Raw genomic sequence first — 17,059 nt, forward strand, 5'->3', positions numbered from 1 at the left:
CTGTTCAGTGATTCAATTTTTAACAGAAACGAAATACACTAAAAATTCTTCTTGCCTGTTTGTGTGATTTACTCCGTTGTTTATGTTTTTACAGTTGTGGTTCTCATTGTGAACACAGAGATGACTCTCCTTGGCTATTGTTTATTTATTCCTCTTGTTCTTTTTTAACATATTGCATCAAACTGTCATAATTTGTAGGTTATGAGAAGAAAAATTGTTGATACTCAGCAGACTTTAGCAAGATTACATGTGTGTTTTGATTCTTAAATATTTTTATTGTTTACTTACAGTTGTCCCCATTCTCCCCCCGTTACTCTCCACTGCCCTACCCGCCCCTACCTCCCACATTCAATACTACCCCCCTTTGGCTTAGTCCATGGGCCTTTTATACTTGTTGTTTGACTTAACTCTTCCCTTTCTTAGCCCCAGTATCCCCCATCCTCCTCCTTTCTGGTCACTGTCAATTTGTTTTCTATTTCCATGTCTCTGGTTCTATTTTGCTTGAATGTTTGTTTTGTTGATTAGGTTCCACTTATAGGTGAGATCATGTGGTATTTGTCCCTCACTGCCTGGCGTATTTCACTTAGCATAATGCTTTCCAGTTCCATCCATGTTGTCAAGAAAGGTAGAAGCTCCTTCTTTCTTTCAGTTGTGAAGTATTCCATTGTCTAAGTGCACAATTTTTTGATCCACTCATTTACTGCTGGGCACTTAAGCTGCTTCCAGCACTTGGCTATTGTAAACTGCTCTGCTGTGAACATTGGGGTGCACAGATTCTTTTGAATTGGTGTTTCAGAATTCTTAGGGTATAATTCCAGCAATGGAATTGATGGGTCAAAAGGCAGTTTCATTTTTAGTTTCCTGAGGAAATTCCGTACTGTTTTCCACAGTGGCTGTATCAGTCTGCATTCCCACCAACAGTGCACTAGGGTTCCCTTTTCTCCCAACCTGGCCAGTACCTACTGTTTGTTGATTTGTTAATGATGGCCATTTTGACCAGTGTGAAATTATATCTCACTGTGGTTTTAATTTGCATCTCTCTGACGGCTAGTTATGCTGAGCATCCTTTCATATGTCTCTTTACCCTTTCCATGTTCCCCTTGGAGAACTGTCTTTTTTTACACTGTTACCCAATAGTGCCTATTTACAAGGGGGACTCCCCCAAACAGAATTATCTTCTGGAGGGTGGAAGTCTTGTAGTACAGACTTCCTCAGTAGGTGAGTGTTCTAGGAACCACCTGTATCAGTGTACCACTTGGTTTTGTTGTGACAGGCTGCATTTGACTTCAGTGAAATTTTTTTTGAAGACTCTTTCAACCCATTTGCCCATTTCGGGATGGGTGACTTACAAGCGCACCTGCTCATGCAGTGCTGAGTGGTCAGCAGTTTTTGACCGAAAACAGCACAATTGCCATGCGTCACCCTCCCTATTCCCCCAATCTTGCCCCAAGCCACATTTTTTGTTTGTTTCCTGATAAAAAATGTCCTCTGAGGGAAACAAACAAACAAACAAAAAAGCAGAAGCACTGAAAGGCATCAGAATCGACTGGTTGAAAAACTACTTTGAACAGTGAAAAAAAGTCTCTATAACTGTATTATATCAACTAGAGAATATTTTGAAGGTGACTGAAATTTATATATGTAAGAATAAAGACTTTTTACATAACTTTTTATAAATGAATTGTTTGGGGGGGTCCTCTCTCATATTTAATATTCCTGAGTGTTTTAAATTCTCTATTAATAATGTAAAATGCATCTTTCTATAAACCTATTATTTCTGCAGGTTTCTCTGCTTTCATAGAGATTTTCAGTTTTGTAGGTTATACTCCTTGCTCTCAGTGTGATCACTGCCCAATTTCTTTTGGATTGCCCAAATGACTACTTCAGTTCCTCCTTTGACACCAGCTCCTTGGTAATTTTTTATGGCTCCTTTCTTGTTTCCCCTGTCCTGTTCTCTTCTGTTCTGTTTTTCTTAAACATGGCTGCTGTTTCGTTTTGACAGCGACTTTAGCCATCTCCTCCCCCTGCTTTGAAACATCCAATGGACACCCCTTTGGCCACTAAATGAAGCACACACTTTGTGGTTAGAATTTGGGATTCTCCTGCCTACCGCATAGCATTTCTCTTACAGTTACTTTACTAATGCCTTCTACAGGGCCAGAACCTGACTCTTCTTCCTGCCTATACTTTCCTGCAGAGTTTCTGTTGACTGGAATATCTTCCCCTCATTCTTGCCTTAAGCATTCAAAGGCCCATTTTGAAGATTCCCCTTTTCATCAGGCCTTCTCTTATTACCTCAAATGGAATTGACATTTGTTCCTTCAAAATATACACAAGCTCTGCTTGTGCCTGCTTTTAGTAATCTTCTTTCTATTAGAACTATTGATGTGATTAAAATTCAGATTATATAAGTTCTATGAAGACAAAAATGGCATCTTCTTATCTTTAGATTCCCCATCTAATACAGAACTGGCTTCTTTGAAAACATTTGTTCCTCTGTTCAAGTATTTTCCTTATTCCTAGGAAGCCACAGAGGGGAGCTCTGAAGATAGAGGCCTTAAATAAGAAAGACCAGGAGAGAAAGAGGGAGTAAGACAGAGGTGCCTCCTGGATCTCATCAAATTTAGTGAAACTTCTTTAAGTATAAAGAAAAAGGGCCCTGGCTGGTGTAGCTCAGTGGATTGAGCTCGGGCCTGCGAACCAGATGATCGCGGTTCGATTTCCCAGTCAGGGCACATGCCTGGGTTGCAGGCCAGTTCCCAGCAGGGACCAGTTCCCAGCAGGGGATACACGAGAAGCAACCATACATTGATGTTTCTCTTCCTCTCTCCTTCCCTTCCCCTCTAAAGATAAATAAGTAAAATATTAAAAAAAAGAAAAAGGAATTTATTTGCTTTATTTATTCATTATTATAAAGAAAGCTCAGCATTTAGGCAACTTAATATAGAAACTGTATTTGTCAACTAATATGTTTTATTTTCTAGTGTTTACCTAGTATGCTGCTAGTTCATTAATTGTTTTTTATGTTTAATACTCAACTAATTTTATTAAGACTATTTTGTTTTTATTTTTATAAAATGATTATTTCTGTAAGAATATCCCCTTGCTAAGTAATGTAACTGCCTGTGTAAAAACAGTCCAATGCCGTTTAAAGTGTATCCCAGGGGAACTTCAGTGGGTTTGAGGCTCTGGCCGCATCCCAGCCTTCGTCTTCCTCTTTTCTTCTGCCCCTGTGGTCCACAAACATGAAAGGTTCAGGTCCAAGCAAGTTAGTGCTCACCAAGTTTACTTTTTGCCCAAGAAACATATTCGAGGAGACAGTCTTAGACTAGCCTATAGAGATATTTACATATATTAGTTATGGTATACCCTTCCCCAGCCAGAACCTGGAAAACTGCCTTTTTATTTTACTTTGTCAATGAGTGTTCCTACAGAGATGAACTTCAGAATTCATATTTTAGATTTCCAGGGGTATAAAGTGGCCACTAATTAGTTAGCATTGCAATGAAGCAAATTACAGTGAGGTTATAAAACATCTTTCTTACTGAGAAAATAAGGTATGTACTTAATAGTTCTCAGATATACTAGAAGTTAAAATAAAGAGAAAATACGGGATTCCTTTTTTGTGAGGAACTAGGGTTCTTAAAATAATCTCATTGGACATCGCTAATATGAAATTGAGTAGAAATTATTTTATTTAGTTTTAAAGTTAAGAATTTTAATGTACACCCTTTAAAGTCTCTAATATATACAAGTCTGTGTGTTATTCTTCCTCTTTGAATGTAACACTGCCATTGTATTATATTTTACAATGTCACACGAATCTATTTGTTGAACTTATTTCTTGCTCTGAGTCTCTACCTCTCTCCTTTTATGGTCTCTCTCTCTCTGTCTGTAGCCTGAACAAAGCTCTCCCAGAAGCAATGAGAACACTCAAGCTGTTACAACAAAGGAAGAAAATCTGAGTGGCCCTGAGTGCAATCCTGAAAATGTAAGGTTAACTTAAAAGGGTCTTAACAGTATTCAACATGAAAACAAAAATATACGCATTTTACCAACCCTAGTTCATGCCATTGTGAAACTCTCTATTTATGTATACTGTTCACTGTCTAAACATTGCACTTCAAAACTTCAAAATGCAGGTGTTCTTTGGATGTGAATCAGGTAGGTTTTCCATTAGGAAGCATTGGTATAGCCAGATTCTTAGGAGTACTGTGAACTTGAATTGTCAGATGTAAAGAAGGTAACCACGCATTCAACAGTGTGCTTGCTTTGACAACCACATGAAAGAAATCTGTTAAAATATTAAAAACAAAAGCAAGCAAATCACATCCCAAAGGATGTGTTTATGGTCCTTTCCCTGTGAAGCAAATAAACCTGACATTATACAGAGATTACATTAGGGGAAGGGAGATTCTCAGCCTTCACGTGACAAAAGGGATGATGGAACTTGTACTCTGCTGGATTTTTAATTATAGTTAAGTGTCATGAAATTTTAATTTTGAAACTTAGGCACAGTTACAGATTTATCATGTCTGGAGTTTAGAAAGAGCAAATGACAACAATTGTGTTGAGTAAATTCCGAGGTAGGCTTCAATCTAGGGAACAAAGTGCAAAGTATCTGTTGAAACTATTCACGATCAAAAAGAAATCAAGCTATAGCAATAAAATAAGTCCACACAGAAACATAGGTTAACCAAGTCTATCTCTTTTTCTTCTACTGGCTGCCAAAGTGAACTTAGAAATATTAATTTCTCGACAAGTTGCTTTCCTATCTTTGTATATTTAAGCATGTACTAAAACCATACAATTTAGAATTTAATAAGATTAATGGGCAGTAGAAATGAAATATTCTGCAATTGAATTCCAAGGGAGGAAGAAGTCAAAAATATTAAGGCAGGGAGGGATGCTTTGTTGCAGCTTGAAGGGCAGATAGGTCTCTGACAGGGTGAGCAAACGCGCAGGGAAAAGAAAGCAGACTGGCAAGGCTAGGAAATGGAGAGCAGAAAGGGGTCAGATACGCATCCAAAAAGATAATTTGGGACTTAAGTGGAGGGACCCTGGTTTGAATTAGGAATATAGGAAAGGTTTTCCAATGTTTGTGTTCAATTCAGTGATACGTTCATCCGTTATGTAGCCAGTCCATAATCATGGGTTGCCTTTCCATTTATTTATATCTTTTATAATATCCTCCAGCAATGTTTCATAGATTTTCAGTGTGGAAGTTTTGAGCTTCTTTTGCTTTCTTTATTATGAAGTACCTTAATGTTTCTAATTTAATGATAAAGGAGTTGTTTTCTTAATTTCATTTCCAGATTCTTATTTTCAGCGGTAGAAATACAACTAACTTTCATATATTTATCTTGAATCAGATTAAATTGTTTTAAGTGACTGTGAGCTCTGCGGTCAAAATGTGATGAGACTGGCCAAACAACTACATGAAATTCCAACACTGATGTCCAGTAGTTAAGATGCTACACCTAGAATAAGGAAGATAAATCCTTTATAAAACATTGCCAAAGAATATTGATGGACAAAGCATAGTCTCTTCTAGATACGGCACTTCTAAGGTCAACAATGACAAATGGAGTATGTGTACTATGAAACAAAAGGCTGCAAAGTCAGGAATGCCAGGTTGATTAGATTAATTTATGTTTCAGCCAGTTAACCCAACATGAGACCCTGAATGTTTAGACCTTCTGAGGATCATTTTCCTCTTCTGAAAAAGAGACATAAATGTATCTTACCTTATCTAGCTCGTTCAACGATCAAATGACAGAGCCTAAATTAGTACCTGGTATACTGAGGGCACACAGTAAACCCTCAGTGATTATTACTTTCTGGGTTTTTTTTGTTGTTTTTTTTACGCAAAGCTATTCCTGTTACTTGAAACTTCAATACATATTTTTTGAATTAAATGTTTTAATTTCTCAAATGAGAGAACTTAAAACACAACACAGGCAGCCTTAAAAAATATTATTTTAAACAGAGTCCAGTTTTATTAATTGCTACTCTCAGGGCAGAATAAGATGCAGCTTATGGCAACAGCTATAAGGAGAATATTTCAGTCAAATATAAAAGTAAACTCTTAGTGAAAAATACATGAAAATAGACTTAGCTGCTGGAGGACATAGTATATGACTGAAAAATGAAAAACATTTTTTCTGATTATAGTTAGGGACTGAAACATTGGAGTGAAAGAAAACAGTACTATGTTATGTTAGCTTTGCTTTCAAAATGAGATTCTTTGATCTCCAGCAACTTCACTGAGCTGATGGGACCGCAGGAAATGTCTCAGTGAATAAATAAATAGCAAAGGTGATACATTTTCATTCCTGTTGGTCACAACTGAGACAAAATAACATAGTACAGAAAACCTGGAAAGTACAGAAAAACTGGAAAGTACATAAAACCTAGATTTGATTAGCAAATCTACTCTTTCCTAACATGCCACCTTAGCAAATTATTTTATCATTCATATTCCTTATCTATTTAATGTATAGCATCAGTTTTTAAACTTTTGCATGCCTGTAGATCACCAGGTCAGCCTATGAAATTGCTTAGAGTAAGGCTCCGCTCCTACAGAAAATTAATAAAGTCCCAGGGACAGCCCAAGAGTGTGTATTGTTTAATAAACTCACCTAGCTTTTCTTCTATCAGCATTTCCTGTTAAATTTTTGAGAAATGTTATATTGGTTTCTTGCATGTTTATCATGATAATGATATACACCGTAATTATATATAATATATAATTATATTTATAAATTTAGATAAAACATAAAATGGTACATATAACATTATGTATAATTATTATATACTAGATATTAAGCATATAGTACTCAATTATATCCTTGTTCATGTTCTACTTTATTCATTCTAAAAAAGTTGCTCTGTGATTTTTATGCAAAGTCTCAGTATCTCCTATGGCCAAAGTCTCAAATGGGAGTAGAGGCCATGCACTTCTTACTTTCTGCCCAATGCAAGTAAGACAAAGTCACACAGAAAAATGACCTCTGGATGCCTTAGCCCTTGTTTTGTGTTTCTTGGTTTTTTTTAGGCAGAGAAATCAAGGGCTTAACTGCATACAAGGCTATCAGTTTGGGATATGTTTAAATGACTTGAAAGCAGCTTTACTAAAATAATACTGGCGTCACAAGGAGAACACAGAGGATGTAACTGCTTCATCCCATTTTCGTGCAGTTTGTAAATGTGCCTCATAGTGTTTGATAGCATATCCAGAATCAAAGACGTTGAACATTTTATTTTAATTTCCACTTAGAGATTAAGATTTACTACTCCATTTGTTAATTTGTTTTACCATGTTTCTGACTGCTGTAGGCAACAAACGTTTAATTTTCTCTCAATGTTTTACAAAAATAAAAAGTGTTTAGCACTGTGAGCACTTGTTCTGTTTTCTTGCCATTACATCTGCATGCAAGTTTCTGGTTAAAAGGAGCTTATTCAACAGAAAAAAAAGTATTGTCTAGGAGAATGAGAGAAGAAAATGTTCAGAAAATAAATCCTAGAGCTGGAAGGAGACAACGATGCCAGCTTTGTCATGTGAAACTAATTTTGTCAGTTTTAAGAAATCCTAGCTTGCTTATTACATCCAATATTCATTATGTGACATCTGATGGCCCTAGTAAGTTTTTGGCAAAGGCTTGTTTAAAAATTTTTCTAGGCAAGTCACGCCCTGTTTTAATTGGGCTGAGACTACCACCTACCTTGGTCATTTTAGGCTACGCTCCATCAGACCATCTGGGGAGGCTGACTTCACACACGGCATTTTTCATGGTGCTACTGTGGTATTTTATAAGAAGTATTCATCTCTCCAAATAACATAGGAATGGTAGGTAGTTCCCTAAGGTCTTTAAAACAATTAAATATAAATTGTTTTTCAAATTAGATATAAATTTCCATGTTTACTCTCTTATGACATCTTAATTTGAAGCATGCAAAACTGTGAATGTAATCTTTTTACCAGAATTAGTATAGAAATCATAAGAATAATGTTTGTTATTTTGGTAAATAAAATAGCCTAATAATAGCCAATAGCTATTAATAGCCTAATAATAGCCTAATAGCTAATATGTATTGTAAAGATATTCACCACTAGTGGTTAGACAAAGGTTACCATTGATATTTAGCTAATAGACGGGAAGCCAAGAGGACTAGACACTGAGCTTAATAGAGTGGGAATATAGGCCTGCTTGCTCAGCTGGGAAGCTTTACACCCCGGAGATCACGGTGTTGCTCTGTCAAGAGAGCTAACACTTCTCCCTCCCCACAACCAGTGCCAGATTGCTAGGTGGGAGCAGGAGAAGGCAGGCACATGTGCAAGAGTAATGAAATGGTGCAGGGGGAGGTTCTTGACCAAACAGGCCTGTTAGTCTAGCCTGGAGAAAGAAATAATTGGTTGGGGGGTAAACCCATCCAAAGCCAGTGAAAGCTTGGGGAGTTCATAGATCATTTTGTAGAAGCACCTAGTCTGTGCCAAACCCAAAGTAATACAATCCCAGGGGAACAAAAGGCTCGTTCTCTCTCTCTCTCTCTCTCTCTTTATCCCCTCACCTCCCTGGTAATGCACTCACATGGTGCATGTGACTTTCTTCTCCATGACAAGGTGGGCTTAGCAGCTACATGGCCAGCAGCCAATGGACCCTGTCCCTGGAGCAGCAGAGAACTAGTTAACCAACCTGCATGGGGATGGAGACCACTCAGCAGCTGCCTGTGGGCTCCAGAGGACTGAGCTTTAATATGAAGCAGGAACTCTAGACACAGCTTTGGCTCTGGCCTTGCTGAGGACAAGGTTGGACTTTTTCCATGGTGAGACAGGGGAAGATGGGACATTGGAAACCAAGGGACAGGCTTCAACATGAATAAACCATGTTGCCACCCCACAGTCTCCCGTGTGTGGATGCCTGGTATGCTTGCCTTGCCATACCATGGAAGAACCTAGTTTCTACCAACAGCAGTGTTGCAATAAGTTGACTATGAAGTTGATAAGATGCCTATTAAGGAACAATACGTTACATCATAACCTTTTTGCCCTTTAACTGTTGCTTCTCTGAGAAACACTAAGGCTTTTTTGAACCCCATCTCATGAAGTTTCCACAGTGTCTAGGGGGCACAGAAAAAATACATTTAAAGGTACTGTTCATTATAAGATGAAAGCATCTAAGAAGATTTGAGCTGTCTTCCAGCCATATAGTGTTTTCTTTAATGTTAAAATGTAATAAGTTTTCATTGTGCAGATGATCAAAGGCTTGGCTCAAATAGTCAGCTATACTTGCAGTAATGGAAGCACATACTCCACTGAAAATCTTTAGTATTTTTTCCCAGGGCAGTGACCTAAAGTGATGCTACCCCCCCACACACACACAAGTTTTTGAGGTCAAAAGTATTTGGAAAATAGTTTATATCATATATCTTTCTAAAAGATGTATTAGGCATTTATGCACTATGAAGTAGATTTCAACTTTCATTGTGCATTTGCATTGCTGGAGTGCTACTTAAAAATGCAAGTCCCATATTTATAGAACTCGATTATCATCCAAGAGTATTATTTTTTAAACAACTATCTCAAGCAATTACGTGGACAGATCAATCAAGACCAAAACTCTAAGAAAGTGTGTGTTGAAAGTGCAGAGAACTACTTTCAATACAAGTGATTAATGTTCGAGTAAACTTTTCCTCCAAGCTTATAGGAGTAATGAACTCCATCATTCAAAAATATATTTTGGATATCCTTCACTATACAGGTTGCTTCCTGCACTTACCATGTTTTTTGAGCTTGATTTCATATACTTACTTTAGTTAACTTTTAAAAGGCTAAATGCAAGTACAATAAAAACAACAACCAATTACATTATCACAATGAGAATCAAATAATTATAGTTTTTCCCAAGTAATTTTAGATTTGAGGTCTAACTCCAACCTGTGCAATATAAAAATAAACATTTACTTATCTGGTTCTACTGCACATCTGCCTAAAATTCTTGGGAATAAGATAGTCAAGGTTATGACTACCGATTGCTATTATTATAATTATAACCTACTTTTCCACTATACTGTATGCTTATTTAGAAAAAAGGGGCTGTGTGTGATCATGTTAGAGCCTCCATCAAGTATACCAACATTTCATCTTATGAAAAAAAATCAGCCCTGGCTGGTGTAGCTCAGTGGATTGAGCGTCGGCCTGGGAACCAAACAACTGTGGTTCGATTCCCAGTCAGGGCATATACCTGGGTTGCAGTCCAATACCCAGCAGGGGACGCATGAGAAGCAACCATACATTGATATTTTTCTCCCTCTCTCCTTTTCTTCCCCTTTAAATATAAATAAATAAAATCTTTGAAAAAGAGACATTTATTAAAATTCTAGGAATTACCATATTTCATGTCCAACTTCTGTTTTATTCATTTATTATTTATTCAGAGGTTACATATTGGCAATGTGCTATCTGGTAGACATCTTGCTGCCATTAAGGTCTGATAAATGTTGCCTGTGGTTGCCTTCTAAACACTTTTAGAAGAGGAGAGTGTTACTGAGTCTGTTAGTGGGAGTGGTGATGTGCTAGGGAGAGAAAGAGTAACCAGTTTTCAGAATGTCACAGTGAAGACAGATTCTTGTCATGGTGAGGTGCCGTAGGCATAGGCACAGACAGAAAGTGATATGGTGTATGGTCAAGTAAGAGCAATGTAGTGTGAGAATAGGGAGCACATAAAATAACTTTGGTCTAAAATCTGAATTGGAGTGGGTTAAATCCCACACTTGTCGAATTTGCAGAATGTAAGAGTTCAAAACTAGCTTAAGCATTCTATTTGCACCCTAACAAACAAACTGACCTGTTCAAGGTCAGAGCTAACTGGTGTTCCTGAACTATTGAACTCCTAAGCTCTGTTTTATATAAGAAAGGGAGTTGGGAAAATAAAAAGATTAAAAATTTAAAAACCCATATTTTTATACTAAAGGATTTTTATCATTACTTTAAAAATGTGTACAGTGGATGCATACTGCCAAACTCCATTTTGTCATTTTTTATTAATAAAAATAAATTCTTCTGGTGTAAGAAAAATGTGTTTAGAATATAGAGGCAGAAAAAGAGAAAAGGAGGAGGAGATGGTGAGAGGTAATAAGGAAAGGAAGATGAAAGAGAGACAGACAAAGAAGGAAAGAAAAAAGTAGGAACGGAAAGAAGAGGGAGAGAGAGAAGAAAGGAAAAGTCAGTATTTTCATTTTGGTTTAAATAGAAGTGAAGCCCAATTGGGATACACATCTAGCAATTCACCTTCTTCTAAACTATTGAGGCTAATAAGAAAGATGAAATCTCCTGTTTAATAAAATGTAGGATATTATACCAGAAATGTAACACTTTTAAGGCATTAAAGATTTTTTGCTAGACAGATAGATGATTCTATTGTTTAAATTGTTTCCTGGCTTGCAAGGTTGATGTTCCTGCAGGCACAGAGACCATTGGCATACTGATATCCTAAAGGTTAGCCACATCCCAAATGCAGTAGTTTTGTAATTCTTCCATTATTATTCTTTAATATTATTAAAGAGGGAACTGTGCATTGGAATTGAACTGTTTTGTAGTCGCTACTGCTACAAGCACTACTGAGATCCCCAAGCCCAGTATGAATGGTTACGTTCTCCTTGGGATTCATGTTGTGATGGTTTTGTCCCTGGTTTGGGCTTTCAGATTGTATCAAAGCGAAGGAGGTGTCTCAATGGGAAGAATTCCAAGGAGTGTTTCTACCCCCTTGCATTATTTAATGCACTTTCTTTGACTTGTTTTTAATTGCAGCGTTTACAGGAGGGCAAGGCATGTTCTATGAAGCGTAAAGAAAATCCGCCAAACAACAGCACAGCAGAACCAGAGGCGACTCCACAGGTATTTATTTTTTAGTTGGTTTTGATTATGTTAATAAGCACTTCTTGAATCCATGTGGTCCTGTGATTTTCCTCTCTTTCCATAGCTGAAACAGGGGTGTTGTATTGCTGAATAAAAGCTACTCCTTCGTGTAGTGTTGTTTGAAGTTTCCATGACCACTGTGCCTGCCACTAAGCTTTCAATTTTATTGCTGAGGCCCTCAGAAAAACAAGGGTGAGGGAGAGGTCTGCCCCCTCACCCACAACCAAGGAACAAAACAAAAATAATCTGAGAATGAAAAACACGCATTTTTTTCTTCCTTAGGGGAAAAAGGGGAAAAGGAAGACCCGAAGAAGCAGGGCAGGTACAAAAAGTACATGTCCCCCCCAAAAGTACATAACAAACAGAACGCAGAAAGTTAATTCTTCAATTATATCTGGACTGTTCTACACCTGACTAAAACATTGTGTCATAGCAATAGTTAGTTTTCTTTTCACTTAACACATTTTTCAAATTTGGGGTTAGATTAAATAAATTTGAAAGGTTTGGCTAAAGTTTTCTCAAAATATTTTGAAATATCTTGCCATGTGTACACAATATGTTATGAACTTTCATGAATTAGAGGTATTGACATATTTACATTTATTTTTGTTGGGCATTAGTTGTCTGTAAGATATTTACTGAGACTTATTTAAATTATCATTATATTTTAATTTTTGCCAGATATGTGTATTTTGTTTTGACTCTCCTAACTTTTTTTCTTTATTGTTTGACAGAAGTTGCAAATGTCTCCTTGTACTAAATGTGAGGGGGGAAAAACCCAGGAAAAAAAATTCACCAGCTTTGAAGGAAGAGCAACGAAGGAAGAAAAAATACTGTAGATACCAAGAAACTGTGTTGAAACATCTATTTGCTATTGTCTTCATAACCTTTTTAGACCACGGGCTTAAAATGGAAATACTAAATTTTTAAATCATGCAACTTTTCACAGTTTAATGTTCTTTATAAATAATCTTCAAATTTTCCAAAAGATTTCAGGCCAATTATGACCCTGAAGCAATAACCTAATTAGAATGGATATCCATAATCACAAAAAGTCATTGCCATCAGTAAATTGCCCAGTATAAATTGGTTTGTTTTGAACTTAAATGCACTATAAGATTTGATTCTGATTATTGATTTGGGTATCTGGTACTTCTATGATCTAGTATTTGAAATCATTTGGAAGACAAAACATTTTGTATCCTCAGCATTCTTAGAATCCAGTTTCAATCATATGATAAAGAATTCAGTCCGCACTGGCTGATTGGAGTCACATTGTTCAAGGCTGGAATCTGCCAACCTCAATATATTTTTGGAGAGTGTCTATTGCTGTTCTTATTATGTCGAACCATGGCTAAACAGTATCAAGGCAAGTCTGTGAGGGATTTAGTCAGTTGATGTTATTCATTAATTGCACTAGGTAGAATATGGAGGAAATATCTAAATGAACGACTCTATTTCTGACAGAACCAATTATATATATTTTTGGTATTCTATACACATATCCCTGTGCACATGTGCTGGAATCACTCCACGTTAGAAATCGGGTTGTTAGAAATGCATGGCATGAGTTTTGATATGAAATTTGGATAGAGGAATGTGGGATGGAAAGGAAGTTTCAAAATGCACATTTGAAAGCAGATAATATACTTTTTAAAAATGGGGACATGATCGAAATAAAATAGCCATGTAGAGCCAATGAACCTGAATTTGTACAACTTAAAAACAAATGTATTATTAAAACGAATCAATGGCTGTGATAATCTTTGAAGTTGGGGCTCTATATAGGAATATTACTGCTCAGATAAATTCACTCCTGAATAATCTGAACATAGCTCACATGCTAGAGGAATTGACACTTGAGTAATTGTCTGATAAATAGGATGATTATAACATCAAACTTTCAGACTCAAATTAATGGATTAAATTATCAATCATAGTTTGTCTGCACCGAATATATATAGATCATTTGCAGAAAGCTAATAAAACTATAGAATTTGCATAATGAATACGCAAAGCAGCAGGACACTGACTTCTGCCAGGCTGTGTTACAAATACTTAATTTGAAATATAAATATATTTAAACATATATTTATATATATTTGGATTAGTAGATACAATTAAATTCCAGGATATGGTGGCATATCTTTGATCACAGAGACATATTCAAAAAGGTATAGTGACTTGGAGGCATGGTAAATTCCCATTGACACTAAATGGAATACTGTGATATATTCACGTAGCTGTTGTACTTACAGATTCGTTCAGTGTCATCAGTATTTTTTCAGATTAGAGACTACCTAAGAATAAAAGAGTATTAATTTTATAGATGATCCGTAGGGTTTTCAGATGAAGTGACCACAACAGAGAAAAAGATCAAGGTCCAAAGTTTCTGCTGATTTCTTGCTCTAAAAATGTAATTCTATCAGAAGGAATATGGTTAGTTTCTCAAGTCCTTTTCCTTCTAATATTCCCACTGTATCCACAAATGCTAACCATCTCCAAAGGTTTTTGAAAGGGAACTAGATAATTTTGTTTTAATTTAGTTTTACATTCCTACCCTCACCCTGTGTCCCAACTTCACTCCTAGACTCTCTGGATCTGACTCTCTGGATCTAATCATCCATTTCACTTTAGCATAGTACTTTTACAAGGCATTTTGGGACTAATAAAAAGAGAACCAGACTGATTCTCTAAAATTCTCTAAAATTTTTCTAAAATGTTTACAGCATATCATGATGAACAATGAGAATTTGGCTTAACATTAACCAGATTTGAACAGCTTATTTTTTCTATGCTCTAAATTCTTATCCTAGTATTGATAATGAAATCAAGTTACTTCTCTTAATTATTGCCATCCTCAAGTCTACTCCAAATGAACACAATGTATATACTTCTTCTTTAAATACAGACAGCATTATGTGTCCTGTAGAGTTTACTGTGGTATATTCATGGCATTATTGTCTCAAAACAAAAAAGGAGTTTGTAGCAAAAGAGCTTTATAAATATTTTTAAAGAAATATTCGGAGAGTTCCTTTTAATAATTATGTAATGCTTGTTTAGTATGTCATATGACTTTAATGGATGCATTTTATTTCTCTCAATCATTTAATTGCTTTAAAATAGTATCAGAGAGGTTTAAAATGCTTTACTTATACATGTGGCTTTTGTCTATAAGAGAGATGCCATTTCTTATTATATCTCTTAATTAATAGCTCTATAAATGGATGGTTGTCTTGAGGAGTTAACATTCATAGGCTAACTACCCTCATATGAAAGAACGCATTAACCTGGGTGTTGAATATAGATACATAATTCTATTAGGTTCCTGTAATGGTAAGCAGTGGAAGATTTCTTGTTTTGCAGAATACAAATTGATTCCTATTGAGAAACATACTTTTTGGTGGAATAACAATATAGGGATTACCAAATGATATCAATTTATTTCTCTCTGTTTTTTTTTAAAGTACTAATCATGTTACGTATTCATTCTAAGTTAGACATTTGTTCAGACTTTGTGTTTCCACTTGTATCTATTAACTCTGTGAATTAAACTAGTACCTCAAGTGTATAAGACCTAAATTGAACGCTGACTGTATCTATCCAATGCCAACATTCTCAGATGGAAAGGGAAAACATCAGTAGCTCGTCAGGATGTGATTTTCTGCGTGATCTCAAATCTCTAAATCCTGAACATATTAAGTGGCTATTTTTTTCATTCATTAATTATATATTTAGCAATGAAGAACTGCTAGTTTGGACCTAATTCTCTTTCATCACATACACTGGATTGCAAGTCTAAGACAGTTACCGTGTGAAGGAGACATTTCCTGTTTCAGATCGACAGTGTGTGGGCAGCTGGATTAAAACAATTTCTGTGAACTTCGAATAATGGGATCTTTCACTTTTATAGCTTAGGTACTGTAATTAGCACTAACTGAGGCAGAGGCTGAAATATTACTGACCCTTTAGAGCAGGGTGAACTGGCCAGACCTAGAGAGTGACACAAAGATGCGCTTGTTTACTGAGTGGGCATTTTCTGTCGTGTGTACAGTCCCAAACGTCCCCAAATTCTCTGTTCACGTGGTTTATGTAGCCTAGTGTTTATGGCCCAGTGATGGTCAAAAGCACCGATAGCCTATTTTCCCTGAATAAAGGTTTGTTACCAAAACTACAATGTATATTACTCTACATAAACTAATTGAAAAAACACATATTAACATTATAAATAATGCTTGCTTCTGCGTGTTAAGAGCTACGAACTTTTTAAAGACCTCATCTAGGGATTTTCTTCAATCTCTCTTTGCCAGTGTCCTGAAAATCTTTTATCTTACTTGGAGTGTTTTTTGAAAAAATAGAGTTCCATGATGGCAGAAATTTTTGTCTTTTTTTTTCCACGAATGAATCTCAGATGCTTAGAACTAGCTGCCTCATAGAAAGTACTCAAATATTTGCTGAATGAATTAAGAGAACCCGAAGCTGCAAGGGAAGAAGGAAAGGAAGCAAGCAGGGAGCCGGCCCTACTTCAGTAGAATTGTCACCATAAAACCACGTGGGCTTCTGCTGTCTGCCGCCCATAAGTTCTGGAAGCAGATGTTTGGTGAAAAAAGAAAGGAGTCTTTAGTTTAAAAGCTACACAATTCTGGAAGAAGAACAGGCTTCTACCTCAAAGCCAATTCCCTTTAAAATGCCCTAAGGGAAATTACCCCTCCATGTTTTGCCAGATCAGTTCAAGGTCACATCTCCTATTTTAAAGAAATCATCCTTTGAGATACACAGGCAGCTTACCTGGTTCCCAGGCCCAGTGGGGCTTCAGGCATCTTTTGGAGTCCGTGTGCGCTGGCATCCTATTCCTTGCCCTCTGCCCTTTCCTCTGGTCACGGCCCGCTGGCAGGACTCTTGCCTTGTCCCTGTGTCCAGCGCTTCTGTATGCCTGGCTGAGCGGGGCCTTGCAGTTCAGTTCCAGTCATCAGCGCTGCCGCCCTTTCTCTCGCAGGAAGAGGTGTTGGGCTTGTCACCTGGCTACTTGGTGTCCAGAGTCCCCTGGCCCAGGCATGCTCCGGTCCCAGATCCCCTTGGCTAGCAAGGGGAAAGAAAAGGGGATGAGTTTCTACGTGCCCTCCATTTGAAAATTCCACCCCC

The 17,059-nt window shown here is 36.8% G+C and overlaps 1 protein-coding gene across 3 annotated transcripts in view; it reads left to right on the plus strand.

Annotated features, from left to right (window-relative positions):
* LUZP2 (leucine zipper protein 2) overlaps positions 1-15,378 on the plus strand; it is a 382,927-nt gene extending 367,549 nt beyond the window's left edge. For 2 of the 3 annotated variants that reach the window (XM_037040408.1, XM_037040406.1), the window contains exons 10-12: positions 3,899-3,991; positions 11,810-11,896; positions 12,652-15,378. In XM_037040408.1, the coding sequence (XP_036896303.1) occupies positions 3,899-3,991; positions 11,810-11,896; positions 12,652-12,756 (285 nt within the window). In that variant the 3' untranslated portion in view covers positions 12,757-15,378. The remainder of the gene's footprint in view (positions 1-3,898; positions 3,992-11,809; positions 11,897-12,651) is intronic. The other variant, XM_037040407.1, reaches the window with a different exon arrangement.
* The last annotated feature ends 1,681 nt before the right edge of the window (positions 15,379-17,059 follow it).

Source organism: Sturnira hondurensis, unplaced genomic scaffold, assembly GCF_014824575.4.
Source record: "Sturnira hondurensis isolate 20B ecotype Veracruz unplaced genomic scaffold, ASM1482457v3 Scaffold0002638, whole genome shotgun sequence".
Lineage (NCBI taxonomy): Eukaryota > Metazoa > Chordata > Mammalia > Chiroptera > Phyllostomidae > Sturnira > Sturnira hondurensis.